We start from the raw sequence: 16,563 nt of genomic DNA on the forward strand, positions 1-16,563 counted from the left end.
ATCACTTAACAATAGGTCCTGCCCCTGTTCTATGTATTTAAAAACAAAACATATGTTGGTGTACAGTAGGGGTTTTAACGACTCTATCCAGAGGCGCGCCCTCAAGTAACTGTTTCTTTAATTTAATTTATTATATGAAAACCTTCCTTTTGATCTGTCTATAGATGGAAATTGTATTAGTTCGTTGGATAGTTTTAAAAAGATCATTATTATGATCATAGTCAACCCACACTCACTAAAAAACAATATTATTGCTAAATGTAGAAATATTTACGAAATGTGAAAATAATACAATTTCACTACTTATTTAAGTAGTTGATTTGAATAATGATCCTTATTTCGTTATCTCGGCCACATCAGAACTATTGTAATTTATTACAGCAGCTGCTAGTTAATTATACAATAATAAAATAACCTTTACTCATATGATAAGGGTCTAAATAAAAAAGGACAATTATTAAAATATAATTTTCAAGCCTAAAATATCGCTTAATTTACTTTGCATACAACGCAAGGCGGATTCCAATGGTTCTAAAAAGGTTGAAGAGGCAGGAACTTGGGACGTTGTCGGAAATTGCGCTGTTTTATTAGACCTCTGGCTTGAGGCGTCAATTGAGAAATCTTGATCATTTTTTCGCTCATTACGTTGGGCCATTGTAATGCTCTTTATTGAAATTTAAATATTTCATAAGAACGTAATCAAAAGTAAAATTTTCAGCTTTAAATTATTAACTATTTAAAATATTTTGTTTTATGATCATAGGCTTCATTCATAAACATAATCAAAGATTATAATAAAATTAAATTAAAATTATAAACAATTAGTGTTAATTTCATTCATAAACTCATTGTTTTGTGCTTCCAAGAGGGCCCGTTCTTTGCGCTTTTAGATGCAAGTGACGATAACTTAATTCTGTTTATTACATTACTAAGTGTAAAATATTAAAGTACTTTTACATATTATATTCTGTAACATATAGTTCCCTCAATAAATTAGACCTTTGTTTGCAGGAGTGGAATGATTATAAGCTCAAATGGAATCCTGACGACTACGGTGGTGTGGAAACATTGCACGTGCCTTCAGAACATATATGGCTGCCAGATATAGTCTTATACAATAAGTAAGCCTTACCTATTATTTAAAAAAAATATTATTTTATAATATTATATATCTTTGTAATAAACGACTAAGTCTGTGGTGGTTAACGCAAATGACTGAGCTAGGTACTAGGAAAAACGAACGCTCTTCGATTTTAGGAATAATGATTTTTTTTTAATGTTGACGGCCATGTATAAAATATGCCATTTTGTTGAAAATTTAAATTACGATAAATAGAATATCAGTTATTGGTTAAATTGAACAACATAAATGCAACCAATCTAGACGCTAATCTTTCTCAAAGGAGGATTTAATTAAATGCCCTACAGCGACCCGACATTAATCTAACTCAAGCCTGTTTACTCTGAAATCAATTTAAGAAAGTTCTCTGAACCTGTGTCCCTGTCCCAAGTTTAGGCCCCATTTCTTTCAATGAACGCAAACTTCTTCTATAAAATGTGATTTTATTTGGTGGTCCCCTTATCTCCTTGTTTCTTGGACGGGTCCCATTATTCTGCATTATCACGACGACTCGACAAGTTTATCGTTCCTATTTCACGACAAAAACCGAAGCTATATCGTTTTATGCGCAAGAATTATCCTTGTCAGTACTAAAGTAATTTTTCAGGGTGGCAATTTTGTTCGGAGTTTGAAAGTTGTCAGCGGTTTTCCCTATCAGCTTATAGATTACTTTGAAAAGTCAGCCTCCGTTGCAGTTTACATACATTGCTGATTTATTTTGTTATTAGACTTGAAATCAATGTATAACTATACAAATTACTGAAAAATCGACGCTTTAGTGCGTTTTAAAACGTTCAAGACATACATTTGACCATAAATAAAAATTATATCAGTTTTATTACACTAAACCTCACTCCTGGGTCATACTTAATAGATTTTGTAACAAAAGGATTATTATTTAATATACAACAACAATATCAAATAATGTCTTGAACTTTAGGGAACGTTAGATATTGGGACATATAATTCTTTAAAAATAGTGAATCAAGTTATCGTATATATCTTGTAGTATATACGATATCACACAATAGACACCCACGCAAATAGTGCATAGTTACACACGTCATCTAATAGTTCTCCATGAATTCCATAAACAACATAAAATGTTTATAATGTAAACAAATAAAGAAATGCTTATTCGTGCCCTGCCAACTTTAATCCGACGACTATCGCAGCTACAGCGCTTATTTAAAAACCCCATATATTTCCGAAGTCACCCATTATCACTGCAGTTCACCGCATTTCTGCGCATTAAATAATTTATATCCGTTCTCGAACTTAATTGTTGGGAATATGGTTCAAAGTCGGATGTATTTACATTTACACAGTGTTAAAGTGCAACTGTAGTTGGCCAGCCGGAAAGCGTGATAAGTATAGTCTTTAATCTAAATAGCATCTAGGTGGAATTAAACATACTAGAATAAATCACGTCACTCAGGTTCTTTTTAAGAAATTAAAATGGACAGGATTTTATTCTAATAAATAAAAAAATGACACTACCTATTTAACTATGAGATTCATTATACTTCATGCTTCAAACATTTTACCTGACATTTATAAAAGTAAGTTAATTGTACGATTTACAAAAAATTACTTACTCTAACTTTACAGTCAGTTTTACGAAGTGAAAAATTACATATGTTTAATGAGAATAGATTTTAAGCTCACACAAGCCATAGCATAGGTTTACAAAGATGGCTCTGGGCCATTTTGTACTATCCACCGTAATGGAACCCAATACCCATACGCAAAACCACTTAGCCAAAAAATACCACATCGAGACAAATAATTTCTCTCATCTTATATTTTTACATTTAGGCAGTTAGAGGTTACTGTAATGCACCTGAGACTACTAAAAGCTTTCGCGAATATTTCGTGTAAACTTTATTTTTAATGGCAACGTTAGCCTAATGGAAGACAACGCGACCTATATTTTATGAAACAATTTTCACGGATGTAAAAGTTAGGTACGACAGCTTTTAGAAGACAATTTGCCTATCAAGTGTTTATGGATGATGGAATTGACAGCTTAATTTTATGAGATTACTTTTTAAGCTCGTCTACGCTTATTATGTCATCTTCACATTGTTTGTTTTTAATTAATTCGGGGAAATTATTTTTAAATTATTAATACCATTTTTTTTACTTATATAACTAACTTTTGACACAGTGCTTTCAATCTTGAATTTTTAGAAAGGTTTTGAAAGGGGGTTCTTGTTACTTACTCTTTCAAATTACACAAGTCTTATTAATAAAATATAAAATAACTATTGAGTTGTTCTTATCAGACATATTACCTTATCTGACCTTTTATATTTTTTAAATAAAATACAATTCTCTGTCAAAAAATATATTGGATTAAATAAAATTTTCTTTTTTACTTACCAAATTTACATTTTACATTTGACTTAATACTTGACAATTCAATTCATACAAAGTTTTATATTTTAAATAATACTGTTTGACCTAACCTGCAAACTCATGCACACAGTTTAAATCCTCAACATGACTTATACTACGAGAGCAACTAGTATAATTCTTTAAATTATTAAAGCTAGTTTAGACTTAGGAAGGCAGGTCTGTCAATAATACTTAATTTCTTAGGATTACATAATTTATTGTTTTCTTATATTAGAGTTATGGTATGAATGTCAAAAATCCAAAATTACCTACAATACTTTTTATTTATTTCTTATTAGGTTAATATCACTTTTTTCGAATGTCTGTATTATGCTTTTGACAAAATATCTAAACCAATCTGTTTGAAATATTTGTATATAGGACCACTGCTAATTGTATTTTTTCACAAACGTATTTTTAAATTTTATAAGATCATCCCTTTGCTATGAACTAGGTATCTGACTAGAAAATTTTTCAGTGCCGATGGCAACTACGAAGTGACGATAATGACTAAAGCCATCCTCCATCACGACGGCAAAGTCGTCTGGAAGCCTCCTGCCATCTACAAGTCATTCTGCGAGATTGACGTCGAGTATTTCCCCTTTGACGAGCAGACCTGCTTCATGAAGTTTGGCTCCTGGAGTTACGATGGTTATACGGTATGACATTTTGAAAATTACAGTACACTAATGAAACCTTCATTAAAGGAATATATTTATAATGAATTTCTAGACTTTCTCACTAACCACTGATAGTATTATATTATTTTAACTTGACTATCCATAAAATAATGGTTTGTAGACGCGGAACTATTTTTACATATTATAATGTACATTGTAGCATACTAAACACCATATTCTGGAAATTATGTGAAAGTAGTTTTAATTCATATTGTATTTTAATTATGAAATAAATGGATGAAATCGGAGCGGTTCCAATCTATATAAATATTCGTCTCTAGTGTTAAGGATACATTAAGAATTAGGTGGTTATAATCTAGTATAGTTTACGTTGTATATATATTTTCCTGTTGCTGATAGATATGCATTAATTCATATAAGTACCTTTCAAATTGATAACTAGACAGACTAGAAAATAACTCACTCAATAGGATCACATCGCCCGGTGTGATAAAAGCTCAAAATACAGTTAATGACGCTAGGCTGGTGAAAGACGCCGTCATCAATCGAACTGAGGAAGCCAATAAATCCTATGCTTCCGAGTTTCACATAAATAAAACTAAGCTTTCTATTTATGTCCTATGCCACACGTAATAAGGTTCAAGGGATGTTGTTTTGATTTGATTCAGAAGGGACCTCTTTTAGATTTGTTGATGATGTAGTATTGAAGATGTAGTTTAGAACATCGAAGCCTACGTTTCTTGATCTGTTATTTTCTTGGAATGTCTATGATAGATATTTTACTTTCCATATTATCGAAAACGTATAAACAAAATGTGTTTGTGTCCGTAAGTTGCCCCCAGTAATTTGGGGGCAACTGTTAATCACCTTGATCAGTAGATTTACTTACAGTTTATTTAGAACTCGACTTTTTTGTAAGTTAGAAAAACTTATAGTTAATATCTTAATTTATGTTGCAGGTGGATTTAAGGCATTTAAAACAGACGCCGGATTCGGACCACATAGGAATGGGCATAGACTTATCCGAGTACTATATTTCTGTAGAATGGGATATTATGCGAGTGCCGGCTACACGAAATGAAAAATTCTACTCTTGCTGCGAAGAACCCTACCCCGACATTATTTTTAATCTCACTCTGCGAAGAAAAACTCTTTTCTACACAGTTAATCTCATCATTCCTTGTGTCGGAATATCATTCCTATCAGTTTTAGTATTCTACTTACCATCCGACTCTGGTGAGAAAATCTCACTCTGTATCTCTATTTTGCTGTCCCTAACTGTGTTCTTCTTGCTGTTAGCAGAAATTATTCCCCCAACATCATTGACGGTACCACTGTTAGGCAAATATCTATTATTTACTATGATGCTAGTCACTCTATCTGTAGTTGTCACAATCGTGGTGCTAAATGTAAATTTTAGATCCCCAGTCACTCACAATATGGCTCCATGGGTGCGCAAAGTCTTTATAGATTTTTTACCTAAAATATTGTGTATTCAAAGACCGGAAAAACCACCTGATGACGACGACGAAGACAATGACAAACCTACAGAGGTAAGAAGTATAGATCATAATTAATTAACCTGAAGCTTGAAAATATTCTTACATAAAAAATTCATCGAGCTTTCGAACGGAAAAATATCTTAATATACCGACACGATGCTTAATTAAATTTGTAAAATAAAAGCTTTTCAAGAAAAAAGATTTTCCAAGAATCCTTTTGAAAAGAAAAAACACGGGAGCTTTGCTCATCAAGTTTTCTTTATTCAAAACATTTCCCATCGAAATGGATTCAATACAAACAGTGTGCTATAGGGGCGGATTCACAGCCGTCAACAATAACAGTTTTAATTGACGCGCGGGACTTTATAAGACTTTCTAAATACATTGTACTCAGAGTGTATCGCTAAAGTATCGTTTTCAGCCCAATTTCATTCCATTTCGATTTTCCTTTATTACTCAACGCCAGCGGGCTTAACGAGCGCGAGGTTCTTGTTATTTATGTTCCCCCAGTGGCTGCGGACGGATCGCGATATACGAGCCGGTACGCGGCCCGAAACCGAAAACCTACTCGAGACTAATTGTGTGCCAGCTTAAGCTACCAATACATTGACTCTTTCACCCAGACGTTTTCATTTGCTAGACTTTTCAATGGCTTAAGTAAACTTCCTTGAATTTTCAGTGAAAACTCATCTGACGCTATAATGCATAATATTCTAAGGAGTAAAATATAAACCATGTTATGTTTTAGGTGTTGACTGACGTTTTTGGTGGAGATGATATGGATGGAAAATTCAAAGAGTGGGCCTGTGAAGAGTATGAACTACCGGGTATGCCACCTTCTCCCCCTCCTCCTCCAGGTGGTGATGATGAACTGTTTTCTCCTTCACCTGGCTCACCTTGCCGCTTGGACTTAGACGATAGTAGCCCGTCTTTAGAAAAACCGTTCGTAAGGGAAATGGAAAAAACTATAGAAGGCTCCAGGTTCATTGCTCAACATGTAAAAAACAAAGACAAATTTGAAAGCGTAAGTGGTTTGTAAAATTATTTCTTAACGTTAAACAGTTGTATCTATGATTTATAAATTAATTTTTTTCTCAGGTGGAAGACGACTGGAAGTACGTAGCTATGGTGTTAGATAGAATCTTTCTATTTGCATTTACGATAGCGTGTGTCGTCGGCACGGCTTTAATCATTTTTAGAGCGCCAACTTTTTACGACAACACGAAACCCATAGATATTCTATATTCAAAGATCGCGAAAAAGAAGTTGGAGTTACTCAAAATGGGCTCAGAAGGAGACCCTGGTCTCTGAAATTCGTCTTACGTCTTCGGCCACTCGCCGCCGAAGACGTTCTGGGAGCTGATCGTCATGTGGTGGCATGGATGATCCATGTAAAGCTCCCAGTTGGGAATTGTTCGGCGAGGACTCTTGTGCTCAGTGCAGTGCCAAGCGCCCGGTGCGATAAACATTATGCTGCGTGCGTTAAAAACCGTCTTTTATACAAACTCTATTAGACTGTGTCCGTCGATAGGGGAATCGAGAACGGAATGGGCGTTTTGTGTTGACGCCAGATCTGCCATAACTATTTTTATAAGGATCGCCGATCGTCGTTGCGTATAAGCCTATTTTGTATCTTTGACGTTTGTTTACAGTAATAATTTAATACGACGCACAACATTGAATTATCTGTAGGATAACCGTTTCACAAGTTTTAAGTTACGTATTCGATGTATTTAAAATAATAAGGTAAGTTAAGGTTTACTTCGAATAAAATCGAGCTCAATTCAGTAACGTTTAAGTATAATAAAAGCAATTTCGTATCAACTACATAATTATTTCATAGTTTGTGACGTAAATACGTATATAATATTTTCGTGCAACGTCCTCGGTGTGTAGGACATTGTGAAAGTGTGTAATATTTATAGTTAAATAAGTATTGGGAATTATACATTTAATATTTTATAAACTGCGTACTCGCGTAAAAATAATATGGACAATATAAATAATATGAAAACATAATATGCCCTGTAGATTACTTAAAGATGTAGATATCGTTAGATTTTAACCTAGATACCAGAATAAGAAATAAAGGACTCCCATAATATTATGAAGCCAAATTAGTTTAATAACAGGAATCATGTCAGTGATAATGTTTGACTAGATTTCGATAAAACAATTGACTGCCAATTGTAATATATAACTTTTATAAACTCAGTATTATTAGATAGTTTGATAACTTGTTTAATTAATTAAATTTTATCTGTGTGCCAAATATTGCCAGTAACTTCATAGTTTCGAAAACGCCAACTGAGACAATGTTAAGATTTTTCATTCATTTTTATAATATTGTGCTTGTTCATTGTCTGTCATTTCTATTGCTTGCCCAAGAAAGCATCGACTGATCGTAAGACTTCGTGTCTATTCTTTTTGGACAAATTCAATTATGTTACCTAATAATTACGTATTTGTAACTTCGATACCAATCCTAGAGTACAGGGTAAAATTAGTACACAAACTATTCCTGATTTGTAATCTCACAATTTCACCGATTGTATTGTCTTTTACACACTTATCGGCACTCTACTTCACGTCTTAGATAATAAATTCATTGTTGAGGTTTGTGAATTTAGGCATTAACAATTTAGGTAGTGTAAATTTTCCCTAGCTTAGAATCGGTTAGTTATTCATTTCGTTCGTACCTCTCCACTTCATATTTTAAACGGTAGAATTTACATGCTACGTAGCGCATGTAAGCGCCTCATGTTATACACCGCATTAACCCATCGGTAGGTATTGTAGAATGTGTCGTAATAATAATAAATAAAAAATTTCGAGCCGCGTTTTTGATATGTCAAAGTAATTCATGATTATTAGATAATGATAACCTAGTTAAATCAGAAGTTATTCATATTTTAATAAACACAGCGAGCGATAGGAAAACAGGGAATGGTATAGAGAAATAAATTCGTAAAGTGTGATTTGTCATAGTGTTTATAATATGTGTTGTTGAATGTGTTTAGATGTTTGTACTCTTACAGACATTGGATAGTCTACATTAGGTTAAATGGTAGTTCATTATGGACAATGCTAATGTATTGTCGGACGCTCGCTAAAGGTTGAATGAAACATAGTACCCACCATTCCGAACGGAAGCAAAAATCGCTAGAAAGCAGCTCTAAGTCAGGATGGAGAGATAGAAATTAGGTTCGATGTGGGAGTCACGTAGGTAAACCATGCGAACAGTGATAAATGGGAACTCGCGTCTAACGGATTGCCTCCCTTTTATTGTCACATAATCGTAGGATACGGTAAATCGGTATCTTGGAGCTGTTCGCCTCAACTTTAGGTTCAAAGGAATTTCGAATGGAATTGTTCAATAATTTTTCTATAAGCCGCATACGAGTTATTATATTAATCAAAGTAGGACTGTGCTATTGCACGCACCGAAATACACCAAATTAGTATTATCAATACTGGTAGTTAATTCCACTGGCTTCCCTCACTGTTCCGTGATTAACTTATTTAATTGTAGATATTTGCTAGGGAATAAACGGTCTGTTGTTATTTTTATATGAATAAAAATATGTAGTTAGATTTTCTAAACACCATAGAATAATGGGACAGGAATGTTAATGGATTAAAATAATACTAGTTGATAGTGGTACGATGTAATTGTAAATATCGCTCCGTAAGGGAGTTGAGACGAATAAACATAAGAGATGTTTACTTCGTACAATGAACTATCATTGCAATAAAATTTCGGTAAGTTATGAATACATGGTATGAATGTTGATGTGAATGTATTTTTGCGTAGACCCGTAGTTTGCTGTAATTGGATGAGCTAAGCAGATACAACGATTGATAATACTGTAATATTACCTTAATATTAAATGAAAGATGTGAATTACGTGGAGTTCTTTTAACTTTATGAACGATTTTGTTTAATTTGTCTTACCTCAAAATGTTGTCTTGTTTACAGTTGAATATTAAAGACCCTGTTTTGTTGTAAAAAATTGTCTAAAAGGCATTATGTTAAAACTGTTTCGATTTTTATAATGATTTGGTGACCGTACATTAGTACCATTTCGGGTGATAAACGGGTAAAATATAGATTTTCGTATGGTGGTAGATAGGAGAAGATTAAATTACGCTAGTTCTTCAGAAATAAGATATTCATTGAGGGCGTCTAAATTATAAGTAGTTACAGTAGCTTCTCAATGTTATAGAGTTAGTCGACGAATGAGTCAGCTCGATAACCCGATGCTAGATAAATTTGTTGTACTAACTTTAACTTTACTAGAAGTTTTTATATATTACCACTTAAATTCGACAGTACATTATTTTTAAACATATTTCTTAAGGTTTACTGGAAAAACTTCTATGTTTTAAATTTGACACGTTTCCGTAAGTTTGTTTTATTGGTATAGTTTTGAATGTGTTGAATTAGTGAGATTTATTTGATTGCGAGTTTGTCTACATCGGGTGAGAGGGCGAGAGCTCAGAGTCAGCTATCAAATGGCTGTCAGTAATTTTAAGAATTGACATTACTGAAATGTTGACATGTAAATATAGCTGATCAACATAGATTAATAATTAACGAATTCTTTTCCTATATTTCTTTCTGTCTTTAGTGTATAGTGATAATGTTAAGTGTATTTTAAGTTGTATATCGTTCAGCAATAAATCCGTTGATAATTTTACCATTAATTATAGTATATTCGTTTTTAATGATGTCCATTGTACTTGTAAATTTGATTTGATGGAGTCGACAGATAATCCGTAACGCTTTATAATTAGGTTCATCGAAATCTAGAATTTCGTATAGCGTTTCATGTATTTCACTTTTGGAATCATAATTTTTGCACTTTGGGTTTTAATAAGTCGTTTAGGATTATTCTGTATCTGGCATACCATTGGCATGAGAATGAACTTTAACATACCTTAATCACTCAATAAAATACCTCATTTTGATATAAAGTTTAGAGTCATTTAAAATTAGCTCATGCCAATAGTGAGACTAAAAGAATACATTCTTAATCTTCTTGTATATAACCTACTTAGGTAAGTTCGCTATTTTAAAGAACGTCTTCCAAAAGTGGCGTAAGGTTAGTTTTGCTAATTTATTCCTATCAAAAAGTTTTTGAATTATTCAATGTTTTCCGATACAACTCGCTTGTTTCTCGAACAATACTTTTGTTTACTTCAATAGCTTTTACATTATAATTTTGAACGTTGTTATTTAACATTTTATAGATGTAACGATATTGTAAGTAATTAGTCGAAATTATATGAAAATTGCGTTGAGCTTCCAACACGATTAGTTGTAAATACTGAATTAAATAATAAATGTGAATTAATGTTTTTACATTAAGTTCTGAATGTTGTGTGTCTCTTAGGATCATTGTAAGATCATTTTGCAAGTTTTGTTTTAGCGACGCATCTTTACATGTTTCATATATTCAAACAATATTGAGCTATGTTATAGTTGGCCTAGTGGCTCCGTGTGATTCTCATATCTGAGGTCCGTAGGTTTGAACCACTATGCACCAATGGAGTTTTTGTCTATGTGCGCATTTAACACTCGCTCACCTTACGAGCGAGGAAAAACAAATGCTTAGATCCAAAAACTCGATGGCATGTCTCCAGTTTAGAAGACTGATCACCACTAATCAGAAAAATCACGAAACACATATACAAATCTAAGGCCCAGACTTAAATCGTTGTAACTCCACTGGTTATTGCTTATAACTCCACTGGATTTTGTGAAAACACTTTTATTAACATAAACATATTTAATTAGTGTTTCATTATCATATATACAAATGCTTTCCAAATATTTTCGCAAATATTTGTGCCTTATTTAATAAATTATTTGCGTGTTACGCTAGTTTGTTTTAAGCTTTGTAATGAATGGTATTAATAAACGTTTGTATAACGTTTATTGTACATTAGTAAGATTTTATTATTAACGAATATTTAATGTCCTCTACTAGATGTAAAGTTTTGTTTGTTTGAATTTTATTTTCACTTTTTAAGTCACGAGTAACGGCTAGGTTTGTGTGAGTATTGTAAGGATTTTATGTAGTCACAAAATTAATTTCTATGACATAAATTTTGTGGGTAATTTATAATTATAGCCTTTAAATATAAATTTAAAAGGTTTTTCTTTCTTTCCTTCAGTATTTCGAATTCATATTCATAATTTATTTTATACTCTCTGCATTCAAACATTCAACAAAATGTTTACTTATAAATTTGTAAGTCTTCTATTTTAAATGTACTAACGAATTATTTTACCAAAGGCTCAATGTAAGTCCCTAACAATATTCACACAGCCGTCCGATGAAAATGACATAGCAAGATGAACACCACTTAAATAATTGTTAATAGTTAGTAACACGAGAATCCTATATAATTTTTAATAATAAGGTTAATTAACACAATAAATACTTCTCGGTAATTTCGTGTACACATAGTTTAAGATTCGTTCAATTGTTTGTAAATGCCACTCGACTATAATAAGTATCGCACTATGCTAACTAGAGATACTGAATTATGTAATTATTGTATAGGGTAAGTGGCGCAAATAACTATAGTCATTAATGTATGTTAAGTCCCATTTTGTAATATTAATTGATCGAGCACTAACACGTACTATTATGAATACACTTCTCTTATTGCTAATATTGAAATGTACTATAATATGAACTATAAATATTAAATGTTATGCGTTAATAATAATAAAAGTGTTTTATTTTAAATTTCCAATGGTAATTGAGAATTATTACGACAGTACAATATTCGTATCAGATACATTACGTAATGATATCAGTTTAAAAATACCTTATACAGCAACTAAAATAGCTTTTTAATCTTGAGGTATAAGTTAAATTTCAAACCCTAAAGAGATCCCGAAAACGTTACTGCCTGTCAAAAAAATAATCAACTGCGACCCAAATTAAATATTAAAATCCTTCTTTACGAGTTCTACTTACTTTCTTATAGAGGTCATAAAAGGTAAAATGTCCAACTTGAAGGTGTTACTATTTTTAAATTAAGGTACTTTGAATATCTTCTGCATCCAAAAAATACTCAGTCATAAAAAACAAACAAGCAAATTTTAATTAAATAACTGCAATAATAATAATAACAAACGTATGTTTTATGTTTTTAATTTCTCAGTTTACCCTTACAGTTTCAAATAAATACGCCATACTGTATACGGCACTTCTACTACATGTGCGTATAATACTACGATAATACAGTAAACAGTGTACTTATTTAAATATAATCTTTACATCTAATATTATAAGATTTATTTAATACTAAATAATTTATAAGAAATTGCTAAAAGAACTACTAAATAGCGACCAAGGACTTTTTGATGTATCACCCGTCGGCGCGGGAGCATTGTAATATCCTTTAGCCAAATCAACTAAAGATAACGGACATTTGAAATTTTCACATGAGTCCAAGAGTACTCCAAGGCGATGGGCTGAGTCGTAAATGGTGTGTTCGAGAGGCTCTATCGGTAAAACCTTTGTCATTGGAAGCCTGAAACAAATTGGTTATCTGTGAGATGTTACCTTTCTTATCTTTTAAGAGTGATCTTTATTCAATCACTTAGGAAGCTTTTGAAACACTTTAAATAAGATCAACAAATTGGAATCAAGTTTTTAGTGATCACCGACTCGGAAAAGTCAAAAGGATTGTATTATATGTAAGTATTTTACTTTGTTAAATAATAAAAATAGTCTTCTAAATACTCGTTAATAAAATCTTCTTTTAATTTGAATAAAAACTTTCAATTATTCTATTTTGTCGATCGTATGTCTCTAAAATACTTATGAGAACAATACACATAGATTTCGTAGATATTATGTCGGAAAATTAAAGTTTACAATTACCCGAAACAATTATTGTTTCGGCAAGAAATGAAGAAAAATTGTTATTTAAACTTTAAATTCTTTTTAACAGTCAAGAAATTTATCAGGTTTGATGGAAAAAGAATGGGATAAGTTCTAATGTAATATTTTGATAGCAATAAAAACTAACAGTATTCTTATGTAACTGATTACGTTCTATTCGTTTATATAAAAAGTATTATATGCATGTATTTAATACAAATTACACCAACCTCATTCACATATAAGGTAAAGAATGCCCCTTCACATAAATGTTACAACTTTATGATGAGACTTAATAAATTTTCCATTTAAGTATTTCAATAAGTTAAAATGTTATCTAAAGAAAATTCACGAGATTCCTCCAAATAGCTTTCACATTTTTATGAACGATTTAAGATTTATCTACTTGGCGTGAAAGCCTTATTAATGGACCGGATTAGGTTGCATCCACAATGGCTTAGTGATTCTAAATCTACGGGAAATCAAAATCCGCTATTTAAATAATCCTTTTCCGTTGAAAAATTACTTAAAAGTCTACGTGTTTTTTAACATTTGGTCTTGGTTTTTAAATGAACAATATATACAGTTAATGTATGTAACATTTTTCAGAATACAATAACTTTAAGAAAAATAAAAGGGAGACTTAACTACTTCATTTGCATAGGTACAAATTATTTACTAAAATATCTAAAGAATACGGACTGCTGTCAAATATTAAATCAAAGTTAAAACTCACGGTTTCAAAATTTATAATGAATGTCCACTGAAACCGAAACCAGCACCTTCTTATTTACCATGGTGGTTAATCAACCTAGTTATGTAGCATTGTGTAACCTTTGGCTTTGCTTTGAAATATAATTGACTAACATACCAATGGCAAGCATACATTTTACGCTTCAATACTAAAATATGTAAAAATAGTACTAACGAAAATATAGTCCTGAATATCTCCTCAAGCATATTGTTTCCATGGGGCACGATGCGTTGAGTGGTCTCACAGAGGGTCTTCAAGATACACTCCCTTCCATTATAACCCATACTGGAATTAAAGTTTAATAATTAAATTAATTTTAATCACATTATACTATATTTTGTAAGGTAAATCAGTATTTCTTATTACAAAATTAAAGCAATTATTTAATATTTAATATGTCAGGCAGATGTTGTAGGCGGATCTTTAAGCTGCTACTTAATTCCAAGTTAAAGTTTATATTAAAACCGAGGGAAAATATATTTATAAATTGATGTTCTGCAGGTATTACTAAAAACTTTATTTTATGTATGTATTACATACAATAAATAGTCTAACGCCAATTGACAGCCGATTTGAATCTAAAAATATACTTACTTATCCATTATAAGCTCAAGCTTTTCATACAACTGTCTCCGACTCCTGCGCTGCGCAATGGGCCTCTTCTTAGCTCTGTATGCATATGCAGTTTCTGTAACGTTTGGCAGTTCATAGGCTATGCCCCAATTCAAACCAAATGTGAATATTCCTGGTGAAGATGTTGGTGCGGGTTGTCCTATCACTCCTACCGTCATACATCCAGCACACTGAAATAACACAAGTAAAATGAACTTCAGGAGCTCGAACATCCACTGACTTTGTGCGTGCAAATACAGTCATTGGTCTTAAATATATATAAAAAAATAAAATAAAACAATGGCGCTACAACCTTTTTAGGTCTTGGCCACAGATTTCTGTATCTATTTCATGATCGTTTGTTAATCTAATAGGCAAGTAGGTGATCAGCCTTCTGTGCCTGACGTACGCCGTCCACTTTTTGGGTCTAAGGTAAGCCGGTTTCCTTCACCGTTTGAGTGAATGCTAAATGCGCACATAGAAAGAAAGTCCATTGTTGTAGAGCCGGGGATCGAACCTACGACCTCAGGGATGAGAATCGCACGCTGGAACCACTAGGCCAACACTGCACCTCAAATACATATTATACCGTCTATAATCTTACTACCTTCTACGGCATTCCAATTGTTATACTATTGTATAATATCCGTATGTTACATCATTGACCGCTCGGTTGGAATCTTAAAACCCATCAGAAGCGAGAAACAAATCAGAAATTAAATCATGTTTTCTGCTCCAATTGGAAATCGAACAAGATATGACAGGTCAGCCTTTTTAAATCACTTAACTACAAGGTTGTATAATCCGTACGTATTTTTTCAGTTTAAAGTTTTCTACCTGGGTAAACAAACGATATCTATTCCTGACGGCTGTGATTACAAAAGGGGATAATTATGGGTAAATTTTTCTTGATGCCTTGGTAGGTAAGCTTACTTTATTTCCCTGAAAATATTCAAGAGGCAATGCAAACAGTATATTTGTTTAATAATTTCCCATAATGTAAAGAAAACAAAGTACGTAAAACTTACCGAGAAACTTGAACCTTCCGGAAAAGCGACGTAACGCCGTCGTCGTGATAAAATCCTTGAATCAGCCAAACTTCCCACAAATCCCAATAAAAACAGAAACAATATTTTATTCATTCTGAACTGAGTGAAACACAGACGTGCCACGATAAAGGTTCTCAACAAAATAATTCTGGTGAATGTGTGTCAAGACGTGTAACGGTGAAAATTTTACGAGAAAACGGTAATGAAACCGAGTGTCGCTAAGCGTCACAAATTACTACATGTTTAGGATTATTCACATATTTTATTTGAAATGAGGACGATTCGGGTCACGTTTTTATATTTCGTCTTTGCGAAGTAGAAAGTTCTTACGAGTGATGAGCTTTGGAGCCAAGTAACGCGAACAAAAATATAATTACGGGATCGGTTTTGGCTCTGATCGAATCTCGATTGAAGTATGTTTACATTTCTTGATAGAAAATTACTAATAATGAATTGATTAATAAAAATATTTAAATACAAAGTGTTGTAATTTATGAAAAGTGAATCTATATTGAAAAGAGTTCCTGATAACGACAAAATTATTTGTAATTCTCTGTATTTATCTGTCTTGATGTTTT

At 32.3% G+C, this 16,563-nt stretch overlaps 2 protein-coding genes across 2 annotated transcripts in view; one reads left to right on the forward strand and one right to left on the reverse strand.

The window, feature by feature from the left end:
- The window catches only part of LOC123706673 (acetylcholine receptor subunit alpha-like 1), a 153,352-nt gene extending 141,926 nt beyond the window's left edge, over positions 1 to 11,426 (forward strand). The window contains exons 6-10 of the mRNA XM_045655992.1: positions 1,012 to 1,121; positions 3,999 to 4,179; positions 5,121 to 5,714; positions 6,412 to 6,687; positions 6,762 to 11,426. Of these exons, the coding sequence (XP_045511948.1) occupies positions 1,012 to 1,121; positions 3,999 to 4,179; positions 5,121 to 5,714; positions 6,412 to 6,687; positions 6,762 to 6,974 (1,374 nt within the window). The 3' untranslated portion in view covers positions 6,975 to 11,426. The remainder of the gene's footprint in view (positions 1 to 1,011; positions 1,122 to 3,998; positions 4,180 to 5,120; positions 5,715 to 6,411; positions 6,688 to 6,761) is intronic.
- A 1,571-nt stretch (positions 11,427 to 12,997) lies between these two features.
- On the reverse strand, positions 12,998 to 16,078 carry LOC123707780. The gene is made up of 4 exons (XM_045658117.1): positions 15,965 to 16,078; positions 14,919 to 15,127; positions 14,499 to 14,609; positions 12,998 to 13,217 (listed from the first exon to the last, which is right to left on the reverse strand). Exons 1-4 carry the CDS (start codon positions 16,076 to 16,078, stop codon positions 12,998 to 13,000), a joined length of 654 nt encoding a protein of 217 aa, XP_045514073.1.
- Between the last annotated feature and the right edge of the window lie 485 nt (positions 16,079 to 16,563).

Source organism: Pieris brassicae, chromosome 3, assembly GCF_905147105.1.
Source record: "Pieris brassicae chromosome 3, ilPieBrab1.1, whole genome shotgun sequence".
Lineage (NCBI taxonomy): Eukaryota > Metazoa > Arthropoda > Insecta > Lepidoptera > Pieridae > Pieris > Pieris brassicae.